This window comes from Calidris pugnax, unplaced genomic scaffold, assembly GCF_001431845.1.
Source record: "Calidris pugnax isolate Ruff unplaced genomic scaffold, ASM143184v1 scaffold134, whole genome shotgun sequence".
Classification (NCBI taxonomy): domain Eukaryota; kingdom Metazoa; phylum Chordata; class Aves; order Charadriiformes; family Scolopacidae; genus Calidris; species Calidris pugnax.
In genome coordinates, this window is record NW_015090873.1 from 703,344 (window position 1) to 730,518 (window position 27,175).

Sequence of the window (27,175 nt, forward strand, 5' to 3'; positions counted from 1 at the left end):
TGATGCACGCTGCAGCCCTGCCAAAAAGAGCATTAGGAGCTGCCTGCAGGATGCTTTTCCCAGGCTCTTCATCCCCGTGTGCTGCCTTTGCACAGGCAAAAGGGTCTCCACGGGGCTGTGTCTTCTTGTAGCTCCTTTTTCTGGAAGCAGGCTCTGCAGCCCCACTCTGAAATTGTATACAAAGTGTTAATTCTCAGTGTGTCCTGATCATGTTCCCAGGTCCTTGGTGTCCACGAGGAAGTGCTGCCATACTTCATAAAGCATCCCTCAAAAAGAGTAGTGGAAAGGCTTGGGGAACATGACATTATATTGTCTCAGCAGGTCACTTTGCCTCTTCACTTGTCCCCTCTGTGTCATGCTTTCTGTGTGTTTTCTTGGGGAGAGGGGCTACCTCTGGCTGTGTGTTTGCCCCATGTCTGGTACTCAGTGGCTTGCATCCCCAAATAACCATCAGAGTCAACAAAGTGTGGTCCTGGGAGTGGCTTGGCTTCTCCTTTCCTCTCTGTTGTCCAGGCTACAGAGGAAAATCAGTTCCTCAACACTTTAATTTCTTCCTCTGGATGTGGGGATAATGTAATAGGCTGGGAGTTGCCCTCTTAGAAGCGATGGGTCCGTCTGGAGAGCGAATGTGGGCATTTTGTGCTGCTGGAGGTCTGTCAGCTTAGTGAGATGGGCATCAAGGTGCACTTGCAGAGGAAGAGGGGTTTTTCTTCTTTATGTCCTCCACACCTGGCTCCTGCTCTGTGCCTGCAGAGTAGCTGTGATTGCTGTGACGTGTCACCCTGGTCTATGGGTACAAACCTTTGCCTTGGATCAGGGTGAAAAGAATCAGAATGTGCAAGAGCCTTCCTCCAGCACCAACAAGATGTCTCTGCGGTGACGTTCATGCAGTGGTCTCAACAGTCGTGCTCCTCGTGATCCTGATAAATGTGGAGGAAGAGACCAGGGCAGTGGGTGTAGGTGCAGCAGGGCCGAGGTCTGGGCTGAACGTGCCGCTGAAGAGTCTTCCCGCAGATGAGCACGTCCCCTGTGAGCTGGGATTTAGTACTGTGTTATTAGAGATGACACTGCGAGATTGCCGTTGGCAGAACATCATTTACGTTGACAGTTGTAGCAGCTTGCTGCAGCAGTGTCCCAGGAAATGTATTTTTCAGCCAAATATTTGTATGAAATATGATAACAGGGACAGAGCTTGGAGGCAGCTGAAACACCTTCACGTTTTTGGGTTCTTTTGGTGTTTGGATTACAGTGACTTGCAGGTACCAAGGGAGAGCCTGGCTCTGGGTGCTGGCACCTGGGTGATTCCTGCTCCAAAGGGCTGTAGGAGGATAAAGCTGTTGAATGGGGTGAGCTTTGGGGACGGAGAGGAAGGTGGTGATGAAGTGAGCAGCACTCGCAGTTGGCCACCACCTCGCAGAAACAGACGTGCTGTTACCACAAGTGGATTTTCAGTCCCTGCATGTGCGAATGACGTGCTGGCTGCTGGGTTGGCTCGCAGCCTGAGCCCTGACGGCGAGTGCTGTGCTCCCCTCCCAGCTTTGAACGTGGGTACCAAGCAATCCAGGGACAAGGAACTTCACATTTGGGTTAGTGCTGCTCTGCTCTGACCTCCCTGATGACCACAGCCTGGCGTTGACCCTGTTGTGGCTGCTGCCATTGATGGCAAAGAGCGGCATTAACTAGACGGGGGTGATGGTCCCACTTGGTCAGGGGTGGTCTTCTCCAGCAGGAACCTCCGTGGCAGAGGCAACAGGGCCCTCTGATGTTGTGGGGCAGAGCTGGGGGGGGGTGAGCTTCCATGGCTGTGTTTGTGAGTGCAGGAGGCTGCTAAAGGCTGCTCTTCTAGGAGGCAAGAGGGTCATGGAAATGCGTAGAGAGAGAAAACAGGGGGTGGGATAAGGCAGCTGTATTTTTACGTGAGTTGTTGATTTCACAGAATCACAGAATCTTAGTGGTTGGAAGGGACCTCCGAGATCATCGAATCCAGCAAATGACCAGCAAATGATGTTTCACCTCTGGAGAAGGGGGTATCCCAGTTCCAGCCTGCAACTGCTGCGTCCCTGTTCCTTGTGCCTCTTCTGCTGGGCACAGACTTCTGTTGCTTTTCCCTCTCTTCTTTTTTTATTTTCCCTCTATCCTTTTTTTCTCTTTGCCCTCTGGCCTCTGGCTTTTTTAGCAGTTAGGCAGGGAGCTGCTCTCTGCCTCACATTGCCAAAGCTCAGCCATGAGGACTCTGTGTGTTTCGAAGCTCTGGTTTCAGCAGGTATCTGAACCTGTTTGCATAACACATCTGCTGGACTCTGTAAAATGCTCTTGATCCTCCTTTATGGCAGAGGGTGCTCGGTGAACCACGGTAAGTGTGAATTCAGAGGATGGTAAGATCAAGGAGGAAATACACAGCATTTCTAGCTTAATAAACAGATCTTTAAAGCTAAAAGTGACCTTCTGCCTAACATGAGCTGTGAACTTTCAGTCCATCTCCCTTTTGCCATGCTGGTGATTTCGAGCACACATGGAACAGGATTGAGACCGCAGATTTCGGGTGAAACTTGTGAAGGGCTGGTGCAGACACGTGTCAGGCACCCACCCAAACACACAGCTCTCTCCTTGGCTGGAGTTCGTGCGGGGCCAGCGTGTATCACACCCCTCACATCACCCAGGGAAAGCTGCTCCTAGCTCCAGTGTCAGCAGCCTGTTCCCAGGAGCCAGAGGGGGAGTTTCAGCTCAGCTGTCTGTGAAGTTCGGCGGGGCTATGATATGCCATGCTCCTGACAGCTCCAGCAGCCTGCGGTGACAAGAGGGTTTGATACAAAATTCAGAGCCCTCACCTCCCATTAAGCAGAACAGCCAAGCCCGGGATTGGCACCGAAGCGAGAGGCAACAGAGGTGTCAGGGATAATAGAGCAGAACAAGGGATGTACGGCTGGGAATAGGTGAGCTGTTTCCAGGTCCTGAGGGGAAACTGGTCTCTTCCACACGCAGCGTTGGCTGTGCATGGTGTTTGGAGCTGTCAGATGTGGGCAGGCTCCTGTGTTACAGGCAGCTCTGCCTCTGGCTTCTGAAGACTCAGCGTGGTGGGATTCAGGGATGGTTTGTGGTCCTCCAGCGTTCTCCACATGCATCTCTTATTAATCCAGATCTGCTGTGCTTTGAGGCTTCCTGAAATAAGAGCTGGTGTTTGGTAAGGCTCAGACCCAAGCAGGGTTTAAGCAGTAGGCTCCATTCTCTGAGAGTCTTTTGGTGGTGGTGTAACCTTGGGGTGCATCAGCACATCTGCGCTGCAGGGATCACCCCTGGCATCTCCTGGAGGGTATTGAACGGGCTGTGTCTGCACAGTGAGCCTGGAAGGGAGCTAAGAATGAAGATCATAATTAGGTCAGCAGCTTGCAATGGGCTGTGGGACAGGGGGGTTGATGTGGTTGGGTTCCTGATGGCACTTGTTAATTATTAATTGTCTGTGTTACAGCAGAGCCTCAGTAGCTCTCTGAGGTCGAGAGCTAGCGGTGTCCCACAGAGCTTAACAGCATCCTAACAGCTGGAGTGAAGATGCTGCAAGTGTCCAGAGGCACAGGGAACCTCAGCCCGTTGCATTAGGCATGGGACAGATGTTTGGAGAAGGCTTTTCCCTGTCCCTAAGACCCACTAGTGTCAACAGGCTCAGGAACAAGAATGGGGTGAGTCAGGACACAGGACACAGCTGGGAGTTCGCCTTCAGTAATTGGGAGATGCTCTTGCCCAGCTCTGTTCCCAGAGCAGCCGAGGGGCAGTGCCATATGGATTGTTGATGAGAGTGAGAAGCAGGAAAAGAGAAGAAGGATGGGATAAGGAGGGGCAGGTGGTGTTACCAAACACCACATTTTCAGGCACAGCCTTAGACAGATCGGGGCTCTCTGCAGCACTCAGCAAGTGTCCAGCCAAACGGCTTTGACAGAAATCTGTGGATATCACTAATGGACTTTCCCCATGGAAAGCCAGCTTTCCTTCCAGACTTTTCCTAGAAAAACAGATTTGCATTGTCCTCGGTTAATGCAGATGCATCCATCTGCTTTTAGTTCTTCCTTCCAAGTTGGCAGTCTTTGTTTGCTGCCAGACTGTGTTACTGTAGGCTCCCAGCATGTTGTGTGTTCGAAACGTAGCTTGTAGGGAGCATTCTGTGTACCTGGCATCAGGGGGACCACGCTACGAGGTGGCTTCCTGTGATGTTTCCCTTTTCAAAGCCATGTGTGACAGTAGCATGAGTGGCCATCGCTGGCAGACAGAATGGGACAGAGCACAAGCCTGGCTCTAAAAAAGAAGGGTTCCTTCTGCACAGCCCTTCTGCCTGTTCCCTCTCTGCTGTCGGGAATTGCAAATAGATCTGGTGTTGCAAATGAATCTGAATTGCAAATAGATCTGATGAAATAGGTGTCAGCCCCTGGGAAACATCAGCTTCTGAGCACAAGGAGGAAGTTACTGGAGTGAAATGGTTCCAGTCACTAAGACAAGGGGAGGTGACTGAGTAAGGAGGAGTTTTAGGGCTTGTGACCTGTGAGCCACAAGGGTCTTCTGTTGATCGTATCTCTGTCATAAGAGGTAACAGTATTTTTACCTGTCTTACAGCTTTTTTTTTTTCTTGGAGATTTCTCCTGCATCATCCTGGAAGGTGATGTGCTGGCCTTGGGAAATGGCAGAGAGGTGGTGTAATGATGGTTAAAGAAGTGTGGGAATGTCCACTGAATTCCAGAGATGGGCGAGCTTAGGTCTGCAGGGCTATTTGGTGTTTACTGATTTGGAGGGGGGTCTGTATTTAAATCCCTGATAGTGTGGCTCTTGTTAAGGGTCTTCTGATGCTTTCTGGCTATTACTTTTGCATTTTCGCTTCTGTGAATTAGCGATGTTGCAAACTCTGAGCAGATGGAGTCACGGAGATGCTGAGAGATGTGCCCGGAGCTGCACAGTGAGTTAGTGACAGAGGCCAGGGAAGACTTTTTCTCTCGAACCACTGGACCAGAGCCTGGACCACAGCAGCCAGGCAGGTTGAAGGACTGGACTGGACTGGAGCAACTCAGGTCACATCAAGGATGGGGTCTGGCTGTGCCCCTTGTGCTACAGAGAACGGAGGTTTCCATAGCATCAGTGTTGTCAGCCGTGGGACATGCCTGGGACGTGGTGGTTCCTGTTGTGGTGATAACTTTGCAAAGCATCCTCTTGCAGCTTTCATCATTCTGGTCTGTGTTCCTGGCAGCTGCTGGGGAATGGCTGGGGCTGGCAGTGCTTTAGGGCTCAGCGTGAGTAACATGAGCTGTCTGGGTCTCAGGGTTAGGGCAGGGAGACTGCTCTGCCATTCCCCAAACTGCTTCAGAGACACTGAGAGGAACCTCTGCTCCTTTCTTCACTTCTTTTTTTGGTTGGCTTCTCACCTGATCCAGAGGCTTAAATCCTACTGTACACTGAGTGTGACTTTCCTTCAAGGAGTTTGCGGTAAGATCTGTGAAAATGTGCTAAGAGTGGTTAGAAGCTTATTAATTAATAGTTATTACCTAAAATGGTGACATTATCAAAGATGTTCCTTCTGATGGGGCACAGTGGACGTTGAAACCTAAGCTTGGGTTTCCTATTGCCTCTGCCCCATTCCAGCTCATGGTCTGCTGCTTCTGCCTCCCAGGAGCTCTGTGATGTGTCTTCAGGCCTCTGGAGGATTCAGATGCGTGGCCTGAGGTCTCTAACCCTTTGGCTACCTTGGGCCTGTGGCAGAAAGCCAGAGAAGCCCCAGTTCCCTTCAGAAGCAGCAGCTCTCTATGCAGGGGGGCTGGGGGCTCAGCACCTCCTGTTTATTTTGCCTGGTTCCCCCTCGGAGCGGTGCAAACGTAGGCGCTTCCAAGCGCTCGCTGGGGAAGCGAGGAGGAATTCGTCGTGCAGTCTGGCTGGCTCCCGTCCCTCTTGGCGTGATGAAGAGCAGTTCCAAATGCGTGTAGGCAAACAGAGAGCCAATGTTGACAGCTCTACAGGAGGTGGAGTGGTGGGCAAAGCCACTCCGACTGCTTTGCAGCAGAGCTAAACCATCCTTCGACATGGAAAAGTCCATACCCTGAAGGATCAAGGGATTGGGGTGGAGGAAGAGCCCCCCTGAAAACCCAAGGCAGTTCCTGGAAGCCTGCCACCGTTCAGCCTCTTTTCTGGGCTTCTGGTTACATCTAGTTCAGGGTGTCAGCTTGTGGCTGAGCTAGTACATTAAAGGATTTATTTTCTGAGCTGAAATCTGTCAGCTGTATAAAAAAGTCGAGGGGAATGAAAGAGGAGAGTGCCTGATGGCCCCTCTGCCTGTCTGGATGGGATCCGTGTGCTCCCCAGGCTTCCAGACACAGGACACAGAGCTGAGGAAACTGGTTAACGGGCTGTTTTTCCAGCCAAGTGAAAAGCAGTTCCTAGAGCAGCTCCTCCTGCCACGCTCGGCGTGTGACGTGCTCCGTGGAGGGACCCCAGAACCTGTGGCAGGTCTGAGGGCTGTGTCTGGGTAGTAAATGAACACTCCTCATACAAGCTCCTTTTTTTTCTTATTTTTTTAATTTATTTTAAAAATCATAGAAGTGTATTGCACTATTAAATTCTCCTTTTTGTATGTATGTATATGCAGATGTTAAAGGAGCAGGTTTTGTGCTGGAAGTGTAGGTTGCACCGTCTATTTTGGGACCTGTTTGCTGGCTTCTTTGGTGGGGATTTTGTGACAGTAGGTTGAGATGCAGGTGGTGTATGCAGAGATCTCTTAACAGCTCTATGAAAGTGATCCAATTTCTGCGTTTTCATCATTTATACACGTTTATTTGTATGCTGCTTTAAAGGTGACACAGGATGTGTAGCTGCTCTGCTGCAGCACTAATTTAGTAAGTAGGAAAAGAGACTCTGCCCCCATTCCAAACCGTGGATATAAACTCTTCCCCCTTCAGCTTTTCAAGTAAATGTTTGCATTGACAGATGCGTAGCTACTTACAAAATGTTTTGAGGATTTGAGGTAAAAAGGCAATACAAAACTGATATACTGAGCTCATTTATATTACTGGGTAGAAAAAAACCTCCACTATGCCAATAGAGTGTCACTTTTGCAATAAAAGCTGGGTTTGTTTTCATTCTCCCTTCCAAGAAGAGCCGAGTGCTGACCCAGGCACACTGCAGCTGCCTGGGAATGCTACACCAATACAGTGTCACTTTTGCAGTAAAAGCCGGGTTCATTTTCATTCTTCCTTCTTCCAAGAAGAGCTGAGCACTGACCCAGGCACACTGCAGCTGCCTGGGAAGGGGAAAGAAAGGAACATTCCTGATGATGGAGGCTGTGGGCACTGGTGCTGCCAGACTCCAATGGGACAACCTTTGGAGTCCCAGTACCCAGGTGTCAGTGCTGGAGTTTCTGCTGAGGCACACATCTAAAAGCTGCTGCAAGGCTTGGGAACCAAAGCCTGATCCTCTGCAGAGGAGGAGTTCTCAGTGCTGAGAACCATCGAAGCACCAAATGTTGGTGAATTGAGCCCGTGATTGTGGAACCCAAAGTCATCCCTCCCCAGCTTCCTCCCAGTGAGGAAGGAAAACAGAACCTGAACCCAAGCTGCCCCAGGTTTGGTATAGCAAAAGTGGAAGAAAACCCAAAGAAATCAAATGGTAATTTTTGGAAAGGATGTTTGGTTGCAAGAGCTGTGTTTAGGGAGAAGAGTTGGCTGGTGATACTTTGGGAGGCCCGAATTGCAGGGCAGCACACAACATCTCATTCAGCCACTTTAGAAAATCACTGGTGCCTGTCCTTTCTGGGCTGCTTTGCTTTCACACGCATAAAGCTGTGCTTTGCTGGGATGGGAGGAGAACCATTAGGAAAGAAGAAATGCTTGTTGCTAAGTGTGCTCAGGTTTGAGATCTGACATTGTTTATATTGCCCCCAAAGCAGATGTCACAAAGTGTTAGGATACAGTTAGGCAAGTGTCCTGCCTGGAAATTTTGCATGCTTGTTATCTCCTGTCCTGGGTCTAGCCCAGAAGTAGAAATAAATTGTAGATAAATTTCCAGGAAAGTGTAAAGGGAGGAGGAAGAATGTTTTTTCTCCTCCGTGGTTGCTGTCAGCTTTCCCCCTGCTCAGTCCAGGAGGTCTGGGAGTTGTCTGAGAAAAGGGAGAGAGCTCGGGAGTGGGAGCAGGACATGCCCTGCAAACACAGCAACTGCATTTTTGAAGGTGTGTGCTTTTGCAATGGGTAATTTGCTCCTTTATTGTCTGCAGAATAACAGCAGTGACAGCATTGACTTTCTCTAATGAACAGCTGCTCAGTGCTAGAATCTATTCCCAGAGGAGGCTGGCGGGGATGAATAAGGTTTCATGCTCCTCCTCCAGAGAGGGTGAGAAAGTTCACAGAACAGAAGATTGTTGCTTGATTGTTGGATATCTCCAAATCTTGAACTGCTGACAGCCCAGAGCTGAATGCGTCACCGTGCAAGTCGTGTTTAACCTTCCAGCACTTTGGCCCAGGCAGGGTGTTTGTGGAGTCAGGAGAAAGGTGGTAAGTTCCTGTCCAAGTCACCCTCTTGTCACTGCAAACAACTGGCTTAAATTGCCTGAACAGAACCCATTTTCCTCCGGTTCTGCTGCCCGAATTCTTTGCTGATATTCTGCACGAACAGGAGCAGGGAGGCGGGAGAGAAGAGCTGATGAATTTTGGATGCCTTAGAGGCAGACTCAAGTTGTAAACTGTTGGAGTTTGAAATCACTTGTGTGTGTTAGAACTCAAACTGTAACTTCAAATAAACATTTTGAGCTTTGTCTCAAGCAGCTCCCCATGGTGCCTCCCTTCAAGTCCCTGCTAACTCTTTTCAGCGTCCAGAGGGTTTCTCTCATTCCTAGTGCACTTCTCTGAGTCACCCCAGAGCCGTGTTTGGCACCCTACAGGTGGGATTTTTCAGTAAAAGAGGGTGAAATTGATTGATCTCATTCAGAAGGGCAAAAAATCCACAAAGGCCATCAGTGACGGCGAGTTTTGCCGTGAATCCACAGGTTGTGCCTTGGGCTGTGCAAAGCTTTTGCCTGGAGTGGCTTTGCTGCTTGGAGAGACAAAACAAAGCTTGGGGGGGGGGGCCAGAATCTCAAAGCCCGAGTTTTAAATAGCATCACTGTGAAAGGTTTTAGTACCACCGAAGGGACAGTGTGGAGCAGGTGCATTCAGTGACCTGTTTTGTTCAGGCAGAGAAAGATGTCTTGGAAACTGCAACTCTTTTTTTTTTTTTTTTTTTTTTTTTTTGTCCTCCTTTGGTTCTAACAATATTCCTTCTTGACCTGAAATTATTTTAATGGCAGTGGAGACCAAAAAAAAAAACTCACGCTGCTTTTACTCTTTGATGTTTGTTGGAGGTTTTCCTGGTTCCTGTTCTTGGGAACTCTTCAAACCTACCAAAACCTTAGTTTTGTAGCAGTTACCCTGTGATCCATCCTATCCAACCAGCCCATTGAGAGAGCAGGTGAAAAATGTACTCTAAAGGGGGGCTCCTTTTAAAGAGGAGCTTGACTTACAGACTTGCTCTGACAGTCCCGGGGGGAAATACAAAGCTGGGGAGAAATGCAGTTGTGTGTGCAGGAGGTGTATGGGGCATTCATCCGTGCACGCACCCAGGAATGTACTGGGAAAGCAAGCAGAGCTGTTTGGTTTCGTAATATCATTTCAATAATAATCAGGGACAAACAGACATGGTGTCTGGGCTGATATGTGTTTTCCCAATAGCTTTTTCAAGGCTGAAACCAGAGTTTTGGCCAAGGGAGAAGGGAGCAGAAATGGATGTTTCAGCTACAGATCCCCATGGCTGTTACCGCTTTTGGTTGTCAGAGAGACCTTGACGTAGAAATCAGGGTTTCCTGACAGTCAACCTTCTTTCTTTCTACCTTCTGCAGAGTAAGTGTGGAGCTACTAAGTCCCTACTTGCCAGCCCTTTGGGCCACCAAGTCCCACTCCCACTGGCTGGTTACCTGGCCACCAGTGAGCTCCTTGCTCTTTGCCTTCCAGAGCACCCATGGAGCAGGACGGGCAGTGCCAGAGGGAAGGGTGGCATGTGGAACTCTTCAGGGTGAGGGTGATGCAACCTTTTGATGGTCCTTCACCAGCCAGGAGAAATGCAAGGCCCCAAGGAAAGGTGAAGAAATGCAAGCCCCACGGCGGCTCTGCTAAACCAGGAGATGACAGAGCTGGGCTGATGGTTCCTGGGGATGTAAAATCATAAAATCCCTCTCTTAGTGACTGGCAGCACTACAAGGCAGCTGTGGGGGGACCAAGTGATGGGGGACAAGCACCTTCACATGAAGTTTTTATAACCTATAAGGTGCCTTTGCCAGCCAGCACCTGGGGCCGTGCACCTGAATGCAACAGACGGGTGGTTAAGTGGGGTTTGAGGAGCTTTCTGTCTTCCTCTGCCCTCAGCTTGGTGGAGAAAGCTGCTTGGAAATCTGGCAAGGAATATATTGCCATCTGGCTAGTGTTATTTTTTTCACTCTAGATTTATTTTTTCCCCCAGCACTGCAGAGAGGGACAGCTTTGTGCACACAGACGTGTTTCAGCCACGTCCTGCCCAGCAGGTACTTGGGCAGCCGGTGGTGTTGGGTGGAGAAGCTCACTCCCACGACAGGCTGGAAGTCTGTCCCCATATACTCCTGCTCCCAGGACCTGGTGTCTCTAATGGCTGCTGTTAAAGCCCTTTCCTTTGCTTCTGATGCTTTCTCATAAGCTCCTTCCCCTTGTTCTTTCTCCGATGTTGCCTCGTGGCTGTCGGCCCTATGGGGTAGAGAAAGGGAGGCCTCACGCTGGCGATGTGCTGAGCAGCATCACCCATCCAGCTGGGTCTTGCTGGAGTCCTCACACTCAGTTTTTTTGCAGGACTAGTGATTACTTGTGGATTTTAGTGCTTTGCTGGACTGGAGCTGGACTTTAAAGAAAGCTGCTGTTGCAAAGAGCCTCGCATTTCTCTGATCCCTCAGCTTACGTGTCTGTTGTGGAAGCTCTCGTGCCTGTTTTTACACTAAGCCCATTTTCTGTCTCGGTAGTTCTCCAGCCCAGCCTTGGTGCTGCAGTTAAGAGCAGCCAGGGCTTTGATCTGTTTGTCAGTGAGACCTCAATCCATAGTCTGGTGTGGTTTCTTCTCATCCCCGTTCTGTCCCCTGACTTGTCCTGCTGTGGCTGGACACGGTGACTGGGAGGCCGAAAGTGTCTGGAGGCATGAAGGATGCAAACAGCAAATGTATATGAACGGAGCAAAGCCCTGGCCAGCCCAGATCCTGCTGTAGGGACAAAAGGAGATTCCATGTCCCTGTACACAGCAGGCCCTCTGTGTGGTGTACGTGTTCCTCTGGAAGGAGGGTGGCTGGCTTGGCATTTCCTTCGTGCCCCATGGCAGCTCTTATTGCTGGTGTTTGCCCAGGGCTGGGGTTGCAGTTGAGTGTGGTCCAGCCCTTGCCCCCAGGTAGGGGACTGCGGGCGCTCCTCGGTCTCTGCTTCCATCTGCTGGCATGTCCCTGTACACAGCAGGCCCTCTGGTGTACGTATTCTTCTGGAAGGAGGCTTGGTGTTTCCTTCATGCCCCATGGCAGCTCTTACTGCTGGTGTTTGCCCAGGGCTGGGGTTGCAGTTGAGTGTGGTCCAGCCCTTGCCCCCAGGTAGGGGACTGCGGGCGCTCCTCGGTCTCTGCTTCCATCTGCTGGACACGCTCTGGCTCCTGCTCTCTCCCGTTTTCCCTTGGTGCCTCGGGGATTTTGCTCGCTCCTTTTAAACTGTGCTCACGTATGACTACAGATGGAAATCCCTTTAACACAAGCATGGACTGCAAGAACATTTCAGTGTTCAACCAACTCTCTTTGGCAAGGCTTCTGTGCTGGAGGAAATGGCAACGAGCCTGGAGATGGGCTGAGCACAGCGCGTTGGGTGCAGCAGTGTGTAGCCTCCTGCCATGCCTGGTTGGTATTCCCAAGAAAGTCAAGTGTGAGTGTGGCTTGGATGCCACATGAGTGGCCAGTGTGGGCCAGGCCAGAGGTCCAGCCATTGCAGTGCCATCTCCAAAAGTGGCCACAGAAGATGCTAGAGGAAAGCATGGAAAAAAAACTGGGCAGGGAGGACATGGTGATTTCCTTGGACATCTCCATCACTATCTGAAAGTTGGGTGTGTGGGAACATCTTGGGCTGGGGACTGCAGTGAGAACTGGGCAGAGAGGACATGGTGATTTCCTTGGATATCTCCATCACTATCTGAAAGTTGGCTCTCTGGGAACATCTTGGGCTGGGGACTGCAGCGAGACCTTTGTATTTAACAGTCCCCATAAATGTGTCCTGTCTGAAACTCTTGGTTTTGAACTTTACAGCATCATGAGACAGTGAGTTTAACTGCGCGCTGTGAACCAGTGTGGGCCAGGCCAGAGGTCCAGCCATTGCAGTGCCATCTCCAAAAGTGGCCACAGAAGATGCTAGAGGAAAGCATGGAAAAAAAACTGGGCAGGGAGGACATGGTGATTTCCTTGGACATCTCCATCACTATCTGAAAGTTGGGTGTGTGGGAACATCTTGGGCTGGGGACTGCAGTGAGACCTTTGTATTTAACAGTCCCCGTAAATGTGTCCTGTCTGAAACTCTCAGTTTTGAACTTTACAGCATCCTGAGACAGTGAGTTTAACTGCGCGCTGTGAAAAAACCTCCTGCTTTTATTTGTTTGAGACCTGCTGCCACCAACTCTCTCTGCCAGATCATGGGGATACCCGGAACAGGCCTAAGAATTACTTGTCCTACGTGACTCCTCTGCAAGTTAATTTCTCCCTTCATGAGGACAACAAAAGTGTCCCTCAGAGTTAGACACATTTGGGAGAGCTGGAAGAAGAGGGTTGCTACTGTCGAGGGTCACGAACAGTCTGGTCTGCTCAAGAGTGCTCAGGTTGTTTTCATCTGACGAGAGAAATTTGGCCGCTGCAAAGGCATTTCCTTAACCTTCCCCTGACCTCTGCTCAGCAGTGGGCAGACACGGGCAGGAGGTTCATTTCAAGCAAAAAATCCCCATCCCATTCTCAAGACACTGTGCAGTGCAGCCCATAGATCTTCCTGTAAAAGCTGCTTGATTTACATGTTGGCTGTTTGTCTGTGCACGTATAAGCTGAATAGTGTTCTCTCCTCCAGATGTTTAGTGGCTGATTCAGTCTTTGTGCCGTCAGGTGAAGGCCTGGAAGCTCGACCTCTCTTTGTTGCATTTTTCAGTATGGTGTCTGAATGTTAGAATTTCTTTAACCAAGTTACTAGATTCTTTGAGCTGTTAAAATTCCTTGGCAAAGAGTGTGTTGTGTTGCTGTTGCTCTGTTTGAGGGTAGCGGTGTTTTGGTTTGTCTAATTAACAAACATCCATTTAGCAGTAGTCAGTGAAGGTGATGGGTTGAAACTACTTATTTTCCATTTGAAAATCCTGATAGCAATTTTTAGTAGGGCCAGCATGTGTAGAGTAAATCTGCAGGGCACCCTTTGGTTCATTTCTTTCACAAAAATATTGTTGTCACGTAAAAGCAAGACCTGTTTTTCTCCTCCAACAAGGCATGAGCCGGTACCACACGTGAGACTACCTGGGGAACCATGGCCAGGGCATTTGGGCTCTATGTTCTGTGTTTTTTTCTAGGGACTTTGCAATTTGGAAGGACAGACTTTTCTTTCTTTTTCTTTTTGGCATTAGGTTCCCAGCCAGCAGGAGGAGATGTCACCATCGTCGCCGCTCCAGAGAACACCACGGTGGTGGCCGGGGAGAGCGTGGTGATGGAGTGCATGGCATCTGCTGATCCCACCCCCTTCGTCTCCTGGATACGACAGGGTGAGCCTGAGGGACAGAATAAAGCTTTTGTTGTCAAGAGGAACCTATGGACACTTCACTTTTAAAATCTATTAGAAGATGGAAAAAATCTGTGGGACAGGAAGGGAACTTCTTTTTCTTTTTGGCATTAGGTTCCCAGCCAGCAGGAGGAGATGTCACCATCGTCGCCGCTCCAGAGAACACCACGGTGGTGGCCGGGGAGAGCGTGGTGATGGAGTGCATGGCATCTGCTGATCCCACCCCCTTCGTCTCCTGGATACGACAGGGTGAGCCTGAGGGACTGAATAAAGCTTTTGTTGTCAAGGGGAACCTATGGACACTTCATTTTTAAAATCTATTAAAAGATGGAAAAAATCTGTGGGACAGGAAGGGTGCTCGTTACGTCGGTACCTAATGACGCAGGTAGTGTCATAGTGTAGGGTGTCCGTGCTAAACTGGAATTACTAATTAAATCTAGATGGTTACAAAGCATGCAGCTCGCTTTATGGCTGTTTGACCTGGGAAATATATTAAGTTCCAGTGCCTGGATGCCTTTTGATCTGAATTAGTCATCTTTATTGTATGAGCTTGAGCAGTGGAGGTCGTGAGACGGGGTCAGGTTCTACGCCACTCCTCCCGGGGACCCAGAGGTTAGTGGGAATTCTGAAGAAATAACTTGTATTATCTTGCAGGAGTATAAAACCTGATAAGATCTGTTAATCATTGGAGTGGTTGGGAGTGTTGCTGGGGGCTTTTTATTCAAAAATCTCACTGTGGTCAGATATTAGTACTGGAAGGATGGAGAAGATGCTTAAGCCTCGTCAGGGGTGTACAAATGACCCAGACTGGCATACGTTACCCAGGGCTGATAGCCTAAGTCACAACTAGGATGCCAGTGTCGCTTCACTGAGTGTCACATCCATCAGATGTGTTTCTGAGGCTCTGACTGGAGATGTTCTCAGCTCAGGAGTCCAGTCTCCTCCAGAAAAGGCTCTCAGTCAGTCATTTTCATAAATCTGGGTCACGATTTAAGACTCTTCTCCCCTGTAACCATTTATTGTGGTTGGTCTTCAGCCCAGACTTGTCCGCAGGCAGTGATTTTAGTGCATATAAATATTTCATCCTCCCCACTAAAAAGGAGCAAAAAGAATCTCAGAGGATACAACTTTGGAAATCAAATCAGCAAGGATTAAATGTTCTGGCAGAAATGTTTCTGGTTTATCCTGTGCACTTCACAATGACAAATACTCAGCTTTCCCGTGCTAGATCACTTATTGCTTTACTGAGAGCTACTAGTGCCTGTAGAAGAATAGATTTTAGAGTTAATTATCACTGAAAGTTTTTTGGATGGGGGGAAGAGGAGGAGGAAGCCGGGGAAAGGTTGAGGTAAGCTTCTTGCATGCTTTATTTTCAAGTGTTTGCTTGGTCCCCCTCTGCTTCCCAATGTGGACTCTCGAGTTAGAAAAGATGGTTTAAAAATGCTAGCAGTTCTGTGTTATACAAGCATATTTCTTTCTGTGGCTTCATTAAGGATCAGGCTGGGTGATTGGATGATTAGTCGTGTAGGTAACACCGAGGATTGTACCTCCAGGTTGCCAGTTTGGCTCTTGCCAGCCTTGGTGGTGTCAGCTAATTGCTACCATCTGGACTCAGATTTTCAAACCGCTGCAGTGCAAATGGGGTGCACAGATTTTTCTCCTCCTCTGAGCGTGCAGCCACTGAACTGTGAGGCCACCTGAAGACCCCCAAAATGGATGGAGGGGGCAGAGGGTCTGATCTCAGCTGCGTTCCCTGCTGATGGTGCTAAGTAGATGCAGCTGCTCACAGCAGAGGTGGAGAGCTTGCTCCTGACTTGAGATACAGGCTCAGCTGAATCTGTTAGAGCCAAAGGCAGGTGAATACTGAATTTTTGCTGTCTGAAGGGCATCTGTGCATCTGCAGGTGGAGAGGGACAAGATCTGGTGTTGAACAGGTTCTGGCTGTTTCTCCTGATCTGCTAACTTGTGCCAGAGCTGGCCATGGGTTCCTCACCTCCCACCTGAGCCATTCCTCAGCCAGACTGTACTTGCTGATGCTCTGTCCCCAGTTCTTGGCTTTGCCCTCCTGCACTCATAGAGGTACCAACGTCATGGTCCTCATGTTTCTCACATCAGAGCAATGCTGAGAATAAACAGTGCCCAGCACCAGCCTTGTCCATAACGTTGTAGAAGGACAGCCAGGGAGCCAGAGCCACCCTTTCCTCTTTCCCTGCTCAGCAGCACTGAACATCTCCCCAGGAGAATGGGAGGAGGGCAGCTCACGGCCCATGTCTCTGACCCATGCACCAGAGCCCCAAGAGATGAGAGATCTGGAGAACCAGATGCTGTCCTGAAACCTTACAAATCAGGAACCGAGCTGGGGCCAAAGAATGAATTGGGAAGCTCAGCAAATTTGGGTTCACATCTGGGACCCAGAGGAGGGAAGAACCCCTGAGTTGTTAGTGATTGAGTGCTCTTGCTGACGTTTGCATTATCGAGCGAGGGGAGGTGTGTGTGCGTTCCTGCATTGGGGTCAGCAGGCTGATCCAGCAGCTTTTCCAAAATGCATGTTAGAATAGCTTTCCCTTCAATCTGCTGTTCCTAGGGGCTCTCGTTGCAGGCATACCTGAGGCATCAGAGACTATTTTGATCCAAAACAGAACTTTTCCAGTTTTTAGAGGCTAAACTAAACTTTTGGCCAGTGTTGGCTTGGGCTGGCTGACACTCGGTCAAGCACTGAGGAGTGTCCCAGCAGGAATCCTCCTCCTCTGGGCTGGGGGTTTGGGATTTGGGGGTCTCTCTGCTCCCTAGCTGGGATCCTGGCCCTAGTAGACATGTTGTTTACGGGCCCTCTTAAAGGGCAGCTTGGGGCTCCCTCTCACATTTGTGAACGTTTTTTCCTGCAGATGGAAAGCCGGTTTCCACAGATGTGATTGTTCTGGGCCGGACAAATCTCCTCATTCCTTCCAGCCAGCCCCATCACTCAGGGGTGTACGTCTGCCGTGCTAACAAACCCCAGACCAGGCAGTTCGTTACAGCCGCAGCTGAGCTCCGGGTCCTTGGTGAGTAGAGAGCAGGAGAAATGCTCCAGGTAGCTGTGGATTACCTGGACTGACATCCAGGACATCTCCAAGAAGTTGTGTTTGTGGCCTGAGCTGGGTTAGATGGGAGCCAGGTTAGAGGCAGGAGCCCTGGGTTGGGGTAGCTCTCGGTGGGAGTGTCACCTCTTTAATTTGGGGTTTAGTTCCTTGTATTTACTGAGCCATTTTATGCCTTATTCTTGTTCTCTGGGGTTCCCCCGTGGAAATCTCTATCAGCAATTAACTTTCAGTATCGTGGAAGCCAGCAGGGAGAACAGCCTAGGATCAGGGAACGCAGCGCATGATTGATACAGAATTTATTTTTCCTTTTGGACAGAGTCTAAATTAAGCCTCTAGAGTCCGCCTGGCAAATCCTATCTTGTAAGCAAAGCTGCTACTGAATAAAACATAGTGCCGAGCGGGGAGGAGAAGGGATTTGCTTTGCTATCATTTCCTCCTCCTTCCTGCATTAATTTATCCTCTTCTCCTTCCAGCTACGCCCAGCATCTCCCAGGCTCCTGAAACCATCTCTCGCACCCGAGCCAGCACGGCTCGCTTTGTCTGCAAGGCAGAGGGTGAGCCAGCCCCCACCATCCACTGGCTGAAGAACGGCCAGACCATCCTCTCCAACGGGCGGGTGAAGGTGCAGAGCAGCGGCAGCCTCGTCATCAACCAGATTGGCTTGGAGGATGCTGGCTACTACCAGTGCGTGGCTGAGAACAGCTTGGGCATGGCTTGTGCCACCGCCAAGCTCTCGGTCATCGTGAGGGAGGGTTTGCCCAGCGCTCCCAAGAAGGTGTCGGCCGTGTCCCTCTCCAGCACCACAGTCCTGGTGTCCTGGGAGAGGCCAGAGCACAACAGCGAGCAGATCATCGGCTTCTCCTTGCACTACCAGCGGGCTGCGGGTAGGTCTTACCTGCCTTTGCAACACAGCTCTGTTGCAGGTTCAAGACACGAGGCACAGGTTGACTTTCTTTCCCAGCTAGTGCCAAACGTGAGCCAATTCCCGTTATTTTAGCCCTTTTCATTGCAGGTAAAGGAATTTTCTCTCAGAGTCAGCCTGTAATAGTCCCTATGGATTAGCTGACACTTCCTAACTTGTTGACCAGCAGTAGTGTATCCATGTAGCTGAGTTGTCTGGATTCTAGTGGGACCAGACACGTCTGGAAATTTATTTCTGTTCTTTACTTTTTCCTCCAACGCATTGATTTTAAATGCAAAGAGTGTGATTATTAATGGAGGTATTAAACAGCTACATTGTGTACAGGGGTAATCACTAAATTATTCACACCCAGAATCTGAAGTGGGGCACTCGGGCCTCTTGGGGTCTGTCTTCCCAAACAGCCAGCAAGCCAATGCTCTTGCTGAACTGTTGCCGAGCTCCTCTGAAAATGAAGCTGGTAACTTCAGCTGCTTTAGCATGGATTAAAGGAGCTTGCGTCGGTTGGACAAGATGATCTTTAAGGTCCCTTCCAACCTAGAAGATTCTGTGATTCTGTGATTCTGAGTCAAAATGGAGATGTTAACATTGTGGCATTGAATGTTTCTGCCCAAAGAATTCACATAAGAGACGGGTTTTGTGCAAGTGCTGGGGAAATGGGAGAAGACACTGTGATTTTTAAGATGGATTTACACTGTGGACCTTGTGAGTTAAGTCATTTTTTTTGAGGAGAATGGAGATGTTAACATTGCGGCATTGAATGTTTCTGCCCAAAGAATTCACATAAGAGACGGGTTTTGTGCAAGTGCTGGGGAAATGGGAGAAGACACTGTGATTTTTAAGATGGATTTACACTGTGGACCTTGTGAGTTAAGTCATTTTTTTTGAGGAGTGTCTTGGCAGTTCACTGACCTGCTGATCAGTGTTTCCTTGGCTCTAGGAACAGATAACGTGGAATACCAGTTTGCTGTCAATAACGATACCACTGAGCTGCAAGTCAAGGACCTAGAACCCAATACCAACTATGTCTTCTACGTGGTGGCATATTCTCAGCTCGGAGCCAGCAGGACGTCCTCTTCCATTATTGTTCAGACCCTGGAGGATGGTGCGTTGAATTATGGGTACTGGTGCCTAAAAACTGTTCTGGGTCTGTTCCATGGTGAGCATTGAATATGCTACAGAGAATAGCATCAGCTCCTAGAAACATAAACCTACTGCTCCTACAACTTCTTGCCAGAAGTCTTTTAAAAAAAAAAGCAAACAATAAACCAACAAAAAAATAAACACCCTGGTCTGGGGTGATGAAGATCATGACAGTGATCTCACTGACACTGGAGCCCGTGACAATCCTGCAGGATCTGCAGTCAGCTCCTCTGGGCTTTCGCTTCTTGCCAGAAGCCCTTCAAAAAAAAATAAACATGGTCTGGTGTGGTGACGATAATGACAGTGATCTCACTGACACTGGGGCCTGTAAGAATCCTTCAGGATCTGCAGTCAGCTCCTCTGGGCTTTCCCCTGGCTAACGTGATATTGCTCCAAACTCGACTCTGGGCCAAACCTGATTTCAACTCCAAAGAAAGACATCTATTGCAATTTGTAGGGTTGGGAGCAGCCTTGAGGTTGGATCCCTTAAAAGCCAATAGTTTGTGTTGATTTTACCATTTATCATGTAGCATTTTGCGAGCAGTGGAGGCAGAGTGCCAGAAGGACAGCTGCCCAACAGGGGAGGACATGTAGGGCTTTCAACAGCCTGCAGGACAGAGGCAAGAAGCGATGGTTTTGGCAGACCTCGTGCAAGCCCCTGCTGTGCTGCAGGGTGCATGATGTGCTTTTAATAGTCCTGACATAGCGAACTGCGTGGTCCCACGTGTGTGTGTCTGAAGCCTGAAAAGCTGAGTTGAAAGCAGGAGAGCTGCCTGTGGCACAGAGCTGGGATTCCTGAGGGAATGAGGATTCCCAGATGGAGTCTCTTGGTCTGTGAGCCATTTCCTTTAGTGTCTCCTTTGTGCTCTGTAGTATGGTGGAGGCTGATGAGCTGCTCTGTGCCAACCTGCCCAGTTTGCAGTGGACACAGGAGCAGTGTGGTATAGCCAGCAGGCTCTGATGAGGCTGTTGAAGCTGAGCAGCTCACCATCTCCCCTCCCCGGACACCCCACTGGTGCTCCAAGCTTTTGGAAAGCTGTAGGGTATTGGTTCCCCATGGGACAGGTTGTCACCACCAGGTAGTGGCCTCCAGCCAACTCAGAGAGTTGGCAGAGGTCTTGTCCCAGACTTTGCTGATTTCTCCTTGTTGCTTCTACCCAGTTCCTAGTGCTGCTCCTCAGCTGTCCCTGTCGAGCATGACTCCTGGTGACATCCGTGTGACGTGGCTGCCGCCTCCTCCAGAGCTGAGTAACGGCAAGATAACCAAGTACAAGATTGACTACTGCACCCTCAAGGAAGGTGAGGGAGATTGTGTCTTCTGCTCCAGCAGTGTTAACAGCATGTTGTGTCGAGGGGAGGAGGTGCGAGGCTGAAAATGGAGGGACCCCTTTGTACCCAGAAGAGGAACAGCCCTCTCTTATCCTGGCTCTGCTGTTGTTGGTCACTTCACACTATCCCGAGATGCCTTTTTCTGTGACTTTGAAGGAGCCTGTGTCCCCAGGGGAATGGCCTGACGCTTGTGTGTTTGTGCTGCCCCATGAATGTCTGCATGAGGAACCCTTGGGTGCCATCTGCACTGTGTTTTGAGGGAAGAGTTTTGTGGTGGATGGGGAAGGAGGGTAAATGTGTTTGATTTCTTTAAAATGGAGTCTAATCAAAGTGATCCTTCTGGAAAAAAAGCAAGTGTCCTGGTCAGGCTGTGTTGCTCTATTGCTGAGTTTTATCTGATTTTATTTATATTGTCAGACACTCTAAGAAGCCTTCAGCAGGGGATGGTAACATTTACCTCTGCTGGATGCGGCTGTTCCCATTCCACATGTGCTTGCTTTGCAAATCCTTCGGGGTATTTGCTCTTAAAACCGTCAAAGCTCTGCAGCTTCTCACTTCCCAGGGTCATGATTCTTACTCGGAGAAGGAAGGCGAGTGTGATGAAGTGCTGGACATGTTCCCATGTGTTTGATCTGGATTAGCAGTCTGTGCTGTGACTCCTGGCTCTTGGGTTGTTTTTTTTTTTTTTTGCCCTGAGCCTGCACGTGGCTCTGTGGCATCGTAAAACCTTGGAAACGTTTGCAGTCCAGGGATCACACTCAGCAATATGCTGTTACATAGCAGGGACGGTGCTCCCAGCTGAGTTTACACCAGGTGAAGCTGAAAGGCAAGACCTCGTTCACCAAACAGGCACTATGAATCCTCAGCAAGATCAATTAGTTGTTACGGTGAAAATCCCAGGCCATTCTCAGTTTAAATTTCCTGTTATCTCCCTTATGAACTTGGGTGGGCTGGAAAGGGAGCGATAAAACCTCAGTCTGGTGTGGTGAAGGTGTGAATTTTGCAGAAAGTAGCACTGCTGGATGGTTCTGGTTCAAATTAAAGTGAGGATTTAAATACAGCAATGAGGAGCACTGGAACATACCATCAGCTACCGTTGGCTGTGCTCACCTTCTGCCATCACATCAGGAAGGTTTCTGATGGCTCCCCTCTGGGCAGGCTCGGTGTTGGAAGGTGATGAAGGGGATTGTCAGGCAGGATATCAGCTCTGCCTGGTCTTTAGTTCTAGTTTTATCCTGTGGTGTGAGATTGCACTGGGCAAAACCAAGCTGCTGGGCTTTGTGGCTGCTCAGATGTGTTTCCCTGTGACTGGGGGAACCATGTTTTCAATGGTGTCTCCTTGGTTCCAGCAGATCAGGTTACCTCCATTGAAGTGGGTGGAAACGAGACCCAGATCACTCTCTACTCGCTCCATCCCAACAAGGTATACAAAGTGCGCATCGCAGCCAGCACCAGCGTGGGCTACGGGGCCCCTTCGGAGTGGACTCAGCATCGGACCCCTGACAGAGACAACCAGACACATGGTAGGAGGCTGGGACTCGGGGTGGGGTGTGCAGGACATTGGGGAACTCAAGGCGTGATCGGAGATGTTTGCCTTCATTAGGGAATTGTAACTGTTGGTTTTGTTACCTGATTTTATCTTTTTGTTTATCAGCTGTGAAAATTCTTGAAAGAAAAATAGAAACAAAGCCCCAAACCCCAGTGTTATGACATTTGGGAGCAGATAGACAATTCTGCCAAACAGATCTGAGCCCAAGCCGGGCTCCAGCAGTGGTTAAAGACGGTGTTATCTCAGAATACATTGAGAAATTCCCATAGTGGCTTTGTGACATTGTTTTTTCCTGTGTCACCTGGTTGGTAATGTCAACAGTAGAGTGTAACTGCACCACTCTGTCAGACAGAGGAGACATCCCACTCACAGGACAGCCTTTCCTCACACCCCTCCCTCAATGCCAAGGACAGGAGGAGTTCAGTAGAGCAAGGAAATGGAGACAAGTGGCTCAATGGTTTTCTCTTGTCTTTTCTTCCAGTTCCATTTGCCCCGACAGAATTAAAAGTCCGAGCGAAGATGGAGTCTCTGCTGATAACATGGCAGCCCCCAGCCAACCATGCCCAGATATCTGGCTACAAACTCTACTACCGAGAGGTGGGCCCAGAGGAGTCCAGTGATGAAAGCCCTTTGGATGGTGCTGAAGATGAGAGCTGGGACGTAGGACCCATAAAACTAAAGAAGAAAGTGAAGCAGTACGAGCTGACCCGACTAGGTTAGCTGCTTACATCTTCTTAGCACTTAGTGTGGAAACCCAGGGTCTGTCTCTCGAGCTTTGTAGCAGTCCTGGGATGTCTCCAGGAGGCTCAGTTATCTGTTTTGCAGCAGATACATAAAGACCAGGATCATGTGAGATCTTTTTAAGAGCACCCAAAATCATTTCTGCAGTGGAAGGCTCAGTTATCTGCTTTACGGCAGATACGTAAGACCAGGATCGTGTGAGATCTTTTTAAGAGCACCCAAAATCATTTCTGCAGTGGGGCTCTGGGAAGTTTGTTTTATGCAGAGTTTAAAACATAGAAATTTCTGGCACCAGTGTAGCAGGGATTGCATTTTTAATGAAGGGCTACTAATATACTTAGTATACGCTAATAAGTGGATCTGAACAATTAATGGTTTTTCAATTGTGTCACTATAAAGAGTGGCTAGATTAAAATCTCCAGTCAGGACAATCATCTCTCTTTCCCTGTTAATTGTGTCACTATAAAGAGTGTCTCCAGTCAGGACAATCATCTCTCTTTCCCTGTGTATTTCTAAGAAGCTCCGTAATTGAATGCTGTTTAAAATCTATCTTTATTAAAGCGCAGAGATGGGTTAATTCACAGTCTGCTAATTTTGGGTCAGTATTTTCCTCCACCTCCCCCGATGGGAAAAGAGGTAGAAGACTGAGTGTCCGTGGCTGGGGAGCAAGTCTGTCCTACAGTCAGATCTGCCTGTGCTTGGTGTTTCTCCTAAGGAGTTACGTTTCTAACATAGGAGTTACGTTTCTAACATCTGATCGTACTAATTAGTTGATTTGCCCGTTGATCCAGGCTGGAGAGAGAGAAGAGAGTCGTGGCAGATGCAACCTTGAAACAGGATTCTGCTTCTTAGGGTTCTTCCACCCCCCACTTCATGCTTCATCCCTGTTACTGCCCAGCGAGCTGAGACTGCGGGCGAGTGTTTCTCCTGCTGGTTCATCTTACGCGTCTGGCGTATATATTATGTATGGTGTAAAGGTCAGGCTGCAGTACCTGGAAAGACAGTTTGTGTCATCGCTAAGGAGGTTTCCAGCCATGTTGCAGCCATCCTGCCACTGCGAGGGTGTTAACAGTTATGAGTTTCTCTGAAGAATTTAGGTCTGTAATTATTGCGCCGTGGAAACCACATGTGAACATCATCACGCGCTGCACTAACCACTGGCAAGGCAGTTAGCAGAGGGGCTCGGGACTGGGCTGAATTGGTTCCAAATGCTCTGGCACGGTGATGCTGAGAAGGCTGCTTGTTCTTCTATAATTACTTCCTTAAATTTGGGCATCCGTCAAGCCCTAATGGTTTCCTTATGATGTGGTGGTTGTGTATCGGCTATCATCGTGTCAGGAAGAGAGTCTCGGGTTTCTTCCAGCCGTGGATGTTCTCTTTTCTCCCCCTTCCACTGGTGAATGACATGCTCCTGCACGCGCATGGTAAAGGAAGAGGTCAGGAATCTGGCTGTGATGAGAAAGGCAGGGGGTCTGGACATAAAGCAAAGAGGAGGAGTGACTGGAATTTAGAAGGGTTTAGGTTTATGGCAGGGAACTACCCTGTGCAGGTACTTATATCTGCATCAGGGGGCTTGTAGGCAGAGTGGGTAACACCTTGGGAAAGGTTGGCAGCCCTAACATGATCTACACCTCTGCACATTGGCTGATTTGGGATCAGCCACAAGGATTTCCCAGCTCATGGATGTCTGCCTGGGAAGCACAGCAGCGGAAACCTCTCCCAAGATCCCTCTGTAAAAACAAGTAAAAAATACCCAATTCTGTCTCCTGGGAGTATCTCTGGATGTCAGGGAAAGGGGGCTGTATGTTGGTGAATGGTACTCTGGTGGAAGAAGGAAATTTGCCCAGGCTGGCCCATTGGAGGTGCGCTGTTGAAGAGGTGTCATGGGTGAAACTGCAGACTGGGTAAAGAGATAGAATAATTTCAGTTGGAAGGGATCTACAACGCTCATCTGGTCCAACTCTGACAGGCATGGGGCATCAACCACCACTCCAGGGACCTTGTTCCAGTGTTTGAAATGGTGTCAGGAAATCCCAGGATAGGGCACTGGGAATACAAGACGTGGTTGCATACTGGGTCAGTGCAGACAAGGTCCAGCTTCCCCATTGGAGGGTACGTACTGCTGCAACGTGGTCACTAAATGCCCCTTGGCTCCACATCTCTGCAGTGTCACTGAAGCCAAGGCTCTTGTCCCTCTTGGTTTGGGGTGGCCTGAGAGACAGAACTTCTGTCCCACTGCTTGTTCCTGCAGAGCTCGATTTTGATTTCCTTATTTTCCTTGGGTTTTTTTCTTTTATTTCCTGGGAGCCCAGCAGAGCAAGATGGGAAGCACTCTGTGGGGAGACAGCTCCTTTGGAGGCACACCTCAGACAGAGGTGGATTCTCTCTCCTCTTCTCTGTCCTTCAGGCTTCCTCATCCTTTGCCTTACCCCCAACATCTGCTTTCTTGATTTTCCCTTTGTCCCAGCTATCTCCATTTGAGCTGTCTGAAATAAAAGACGACTTTTCTGCCATGCTCCTGCTTTCCTCTGGAGCAAACCATGTCTCCTTAGAGCGATATTGCTAATGACATGCCTTGTGTCTTGTCTGAGAGGTATGTTCTGAAATCCTGTGAGAGAGGTGGGCAGCTGTTTAAAGGCACGAAAGAAATAGAGCAATTTCATGAGCCCACAAAATCAAAAGGAAGCCATCCTGAATCACCAGGAGGGCTTTTCCCTGAGAAATTCTCATTTATTTCCATCTACATTCTAGCAGTTTGGTCTCTGTAATGGTGTGCAACTACCAGGGCTGTAATTTCCATGAAAAATAAGCGGTAAGGATCTGATCCTGATCTGATCCTGTCTTCCACATTCCCGTGAAGGAGGAGTGCTGCATTCCTCTGGGAGTGACTCCCTGGAGATCAGGGTGTTTTCCCACTTACAGGAAAGTATGGCGTATGGCATCTGGCCAACACGAACACCTTGAAAAACTGAATGAAACAACATATTTAGCGTATTGGATATATTACACAGTCATCCAGATTAGTGATTTGAAATGATCTGGACTAGATTATTCTGCTTATATTTAATGTATGATGGAATGCAGTGAAATACATCTGTTTTCGTGCTGCCTACTAGCTTCTTGACAGCTTGATAGAGCTTTATGTCTGCATGTTCTAAGAGCTTGAACATCTGGGCCTGTGTATGAAAATTGAAGCCAAGCCTCTGACTGGGAAATCCAAAATAACCCTCTTTTCAGAATATGAATTGCTTGATCTTGTAGTAGAGCTCCTCTGGCTTCACGTGGAAGTGGCTGCTGCATTGATCCTACCCAGGGATGGAGATGAAGGACTTGTCCTTTCCTTCACTTCATTCTGCCCACAGCTGCATCACATCTGGGAGCTCTTCCCCATGGTTTTGGATCGCGTCATCTGCCGTGAGCTCCTGTCCCAGTGAAGCCCAGCCAAAGGCTCAGCCAGGAGGTGGAGTGTGTGTCCTGGCGAGAGACGGGCTCTGGGGCTCTTTGTTCCACCAAGCCCGGGGTCTCAGCCATTTGGAAGTTGAGCACCCTTTGGCCTCTTCCCCCTCGTGTGGATTTGAAGCGTTTTCCTGTGGCTGGAGAGTGTGGAAATGCAGATCAGGCTGCCTCGGAGGCAGACAAAACTCTGTTTGCTTTTGGGATTCTTTCAGGGAGAAAAATGTGGCTGGGCTGTTTTTATATTCTGAGCGCGAACATGTGTTGTGGAGCAGAGAAAGCCTTTGGTAATTGGTACCATTAGCCTCTGGGAGCGTAATCAGTGCAGTAATAATAAAATTGGCATCAATAAGAAAGGTTTTATTCTGCTTACGTTGTCTGGCAAAGAGAGCAGTGATCTATCAGGGCAGGGAATGAACAGGCACGTCCCAAATTAACAAACTTCATCAATGCGCTGCAGCCAAGGCAACCAAAGACAGCCTGGACTGCTCTCGCTGAGCTGCTGAATGGGCTGGCTGCTGAAGAGAGGAGCTTGTTGGAGAACTTTGTATCTCCCAAGTTGTTTCCTTGATTAAACATCTCCATTAAAAAAAATCCTCAGATGTCACTTAATGCAGCAAAGGAGTGTTTTAGCTGAGGAAAGGCCAGAGGAAAGAGGGAAGTGAATTTTGGACCAGGGCAGCAGAGCTTAGAGACAGGGCATCCTGTCCTGCAGCTCAGTTTGGGTCAAAGTATGATGTTCCCCATGGAACCTGATGGACCCACAGGTCTCTGGTGTGGGCTTTGTGTGCGCTGTTGCTTTTCTAATTGCAAATCAAGAAACTCTGCTGTGGAGGCAAAATAGTCACTGTGCAACAAAAGCTGACAGTGACTTAACGGGGCGCGTGAGGACTTGCTGGAAGGAAGATCCTCACAGCAGGGGATAAATCAGAAAGGACTTTAGAAATGGGAGGTGCATTTTGGAGAGGAGAGGGTGTCCACGCTCCCCTGGAATAAGCAATGCATTGAGGGAGAGAGAGGAGTCATCCTGTGTAGGTTCCTTTAGTAGTTTGCAAGGGAGAAAAGTCAGGAGATCCCGAGATGATGTGCTACAGGCCATGACACTGGTTAACCCTTGGTGGTT

At 49.1% G+C, this 27,175-nt stretch overlaps 1 protein-coding gene across 1 annotated transcript in view; it reads left to right on the plus strand.

Annotated features, from left to right (window-relative positions):
- IGDCC4 (immunoglobulin superfamily, DCC subclass, member 4) overlaps positions 1 to 27,175 on the plus strand; it is a 96,498-nt gene that overhangs the window by 49,280 nt on the left and 20,043 nt on the right. Inside the window, exons 6-12 of the mRNA XM_014946089.1 lie at positions 13,687 to 13,821; positions 16,724 to 16,879; positions 17,392 to 17,802; positions 18,778 to 18,942; positions 20,142 to 20,279; positions 21,662 to 21,832; positions 22,340 to 22,573. Coding sequence (XP_014801575.1) covers positions 13,687 to 13,821; positions 16,724 to 16,879; positions 17,392 to 17,802; positions 18,778 to 18,942; positions 20,142 to 20,279; positions 21,662 to 21,832; positions 22,340 to 22,573 — 1,410 coding nt within the window. The remainder of the gene's footprint in view (positions 1 to 13,686; positions 13,822 to 16,723; positions 16,880 to 17,391; positions 17,803 to 18,777; positions 18,943 to 20,141; positions 20,280 to 21,661; positions 21,833 to 22,339; positions 22,574 to 27,175) is intronic.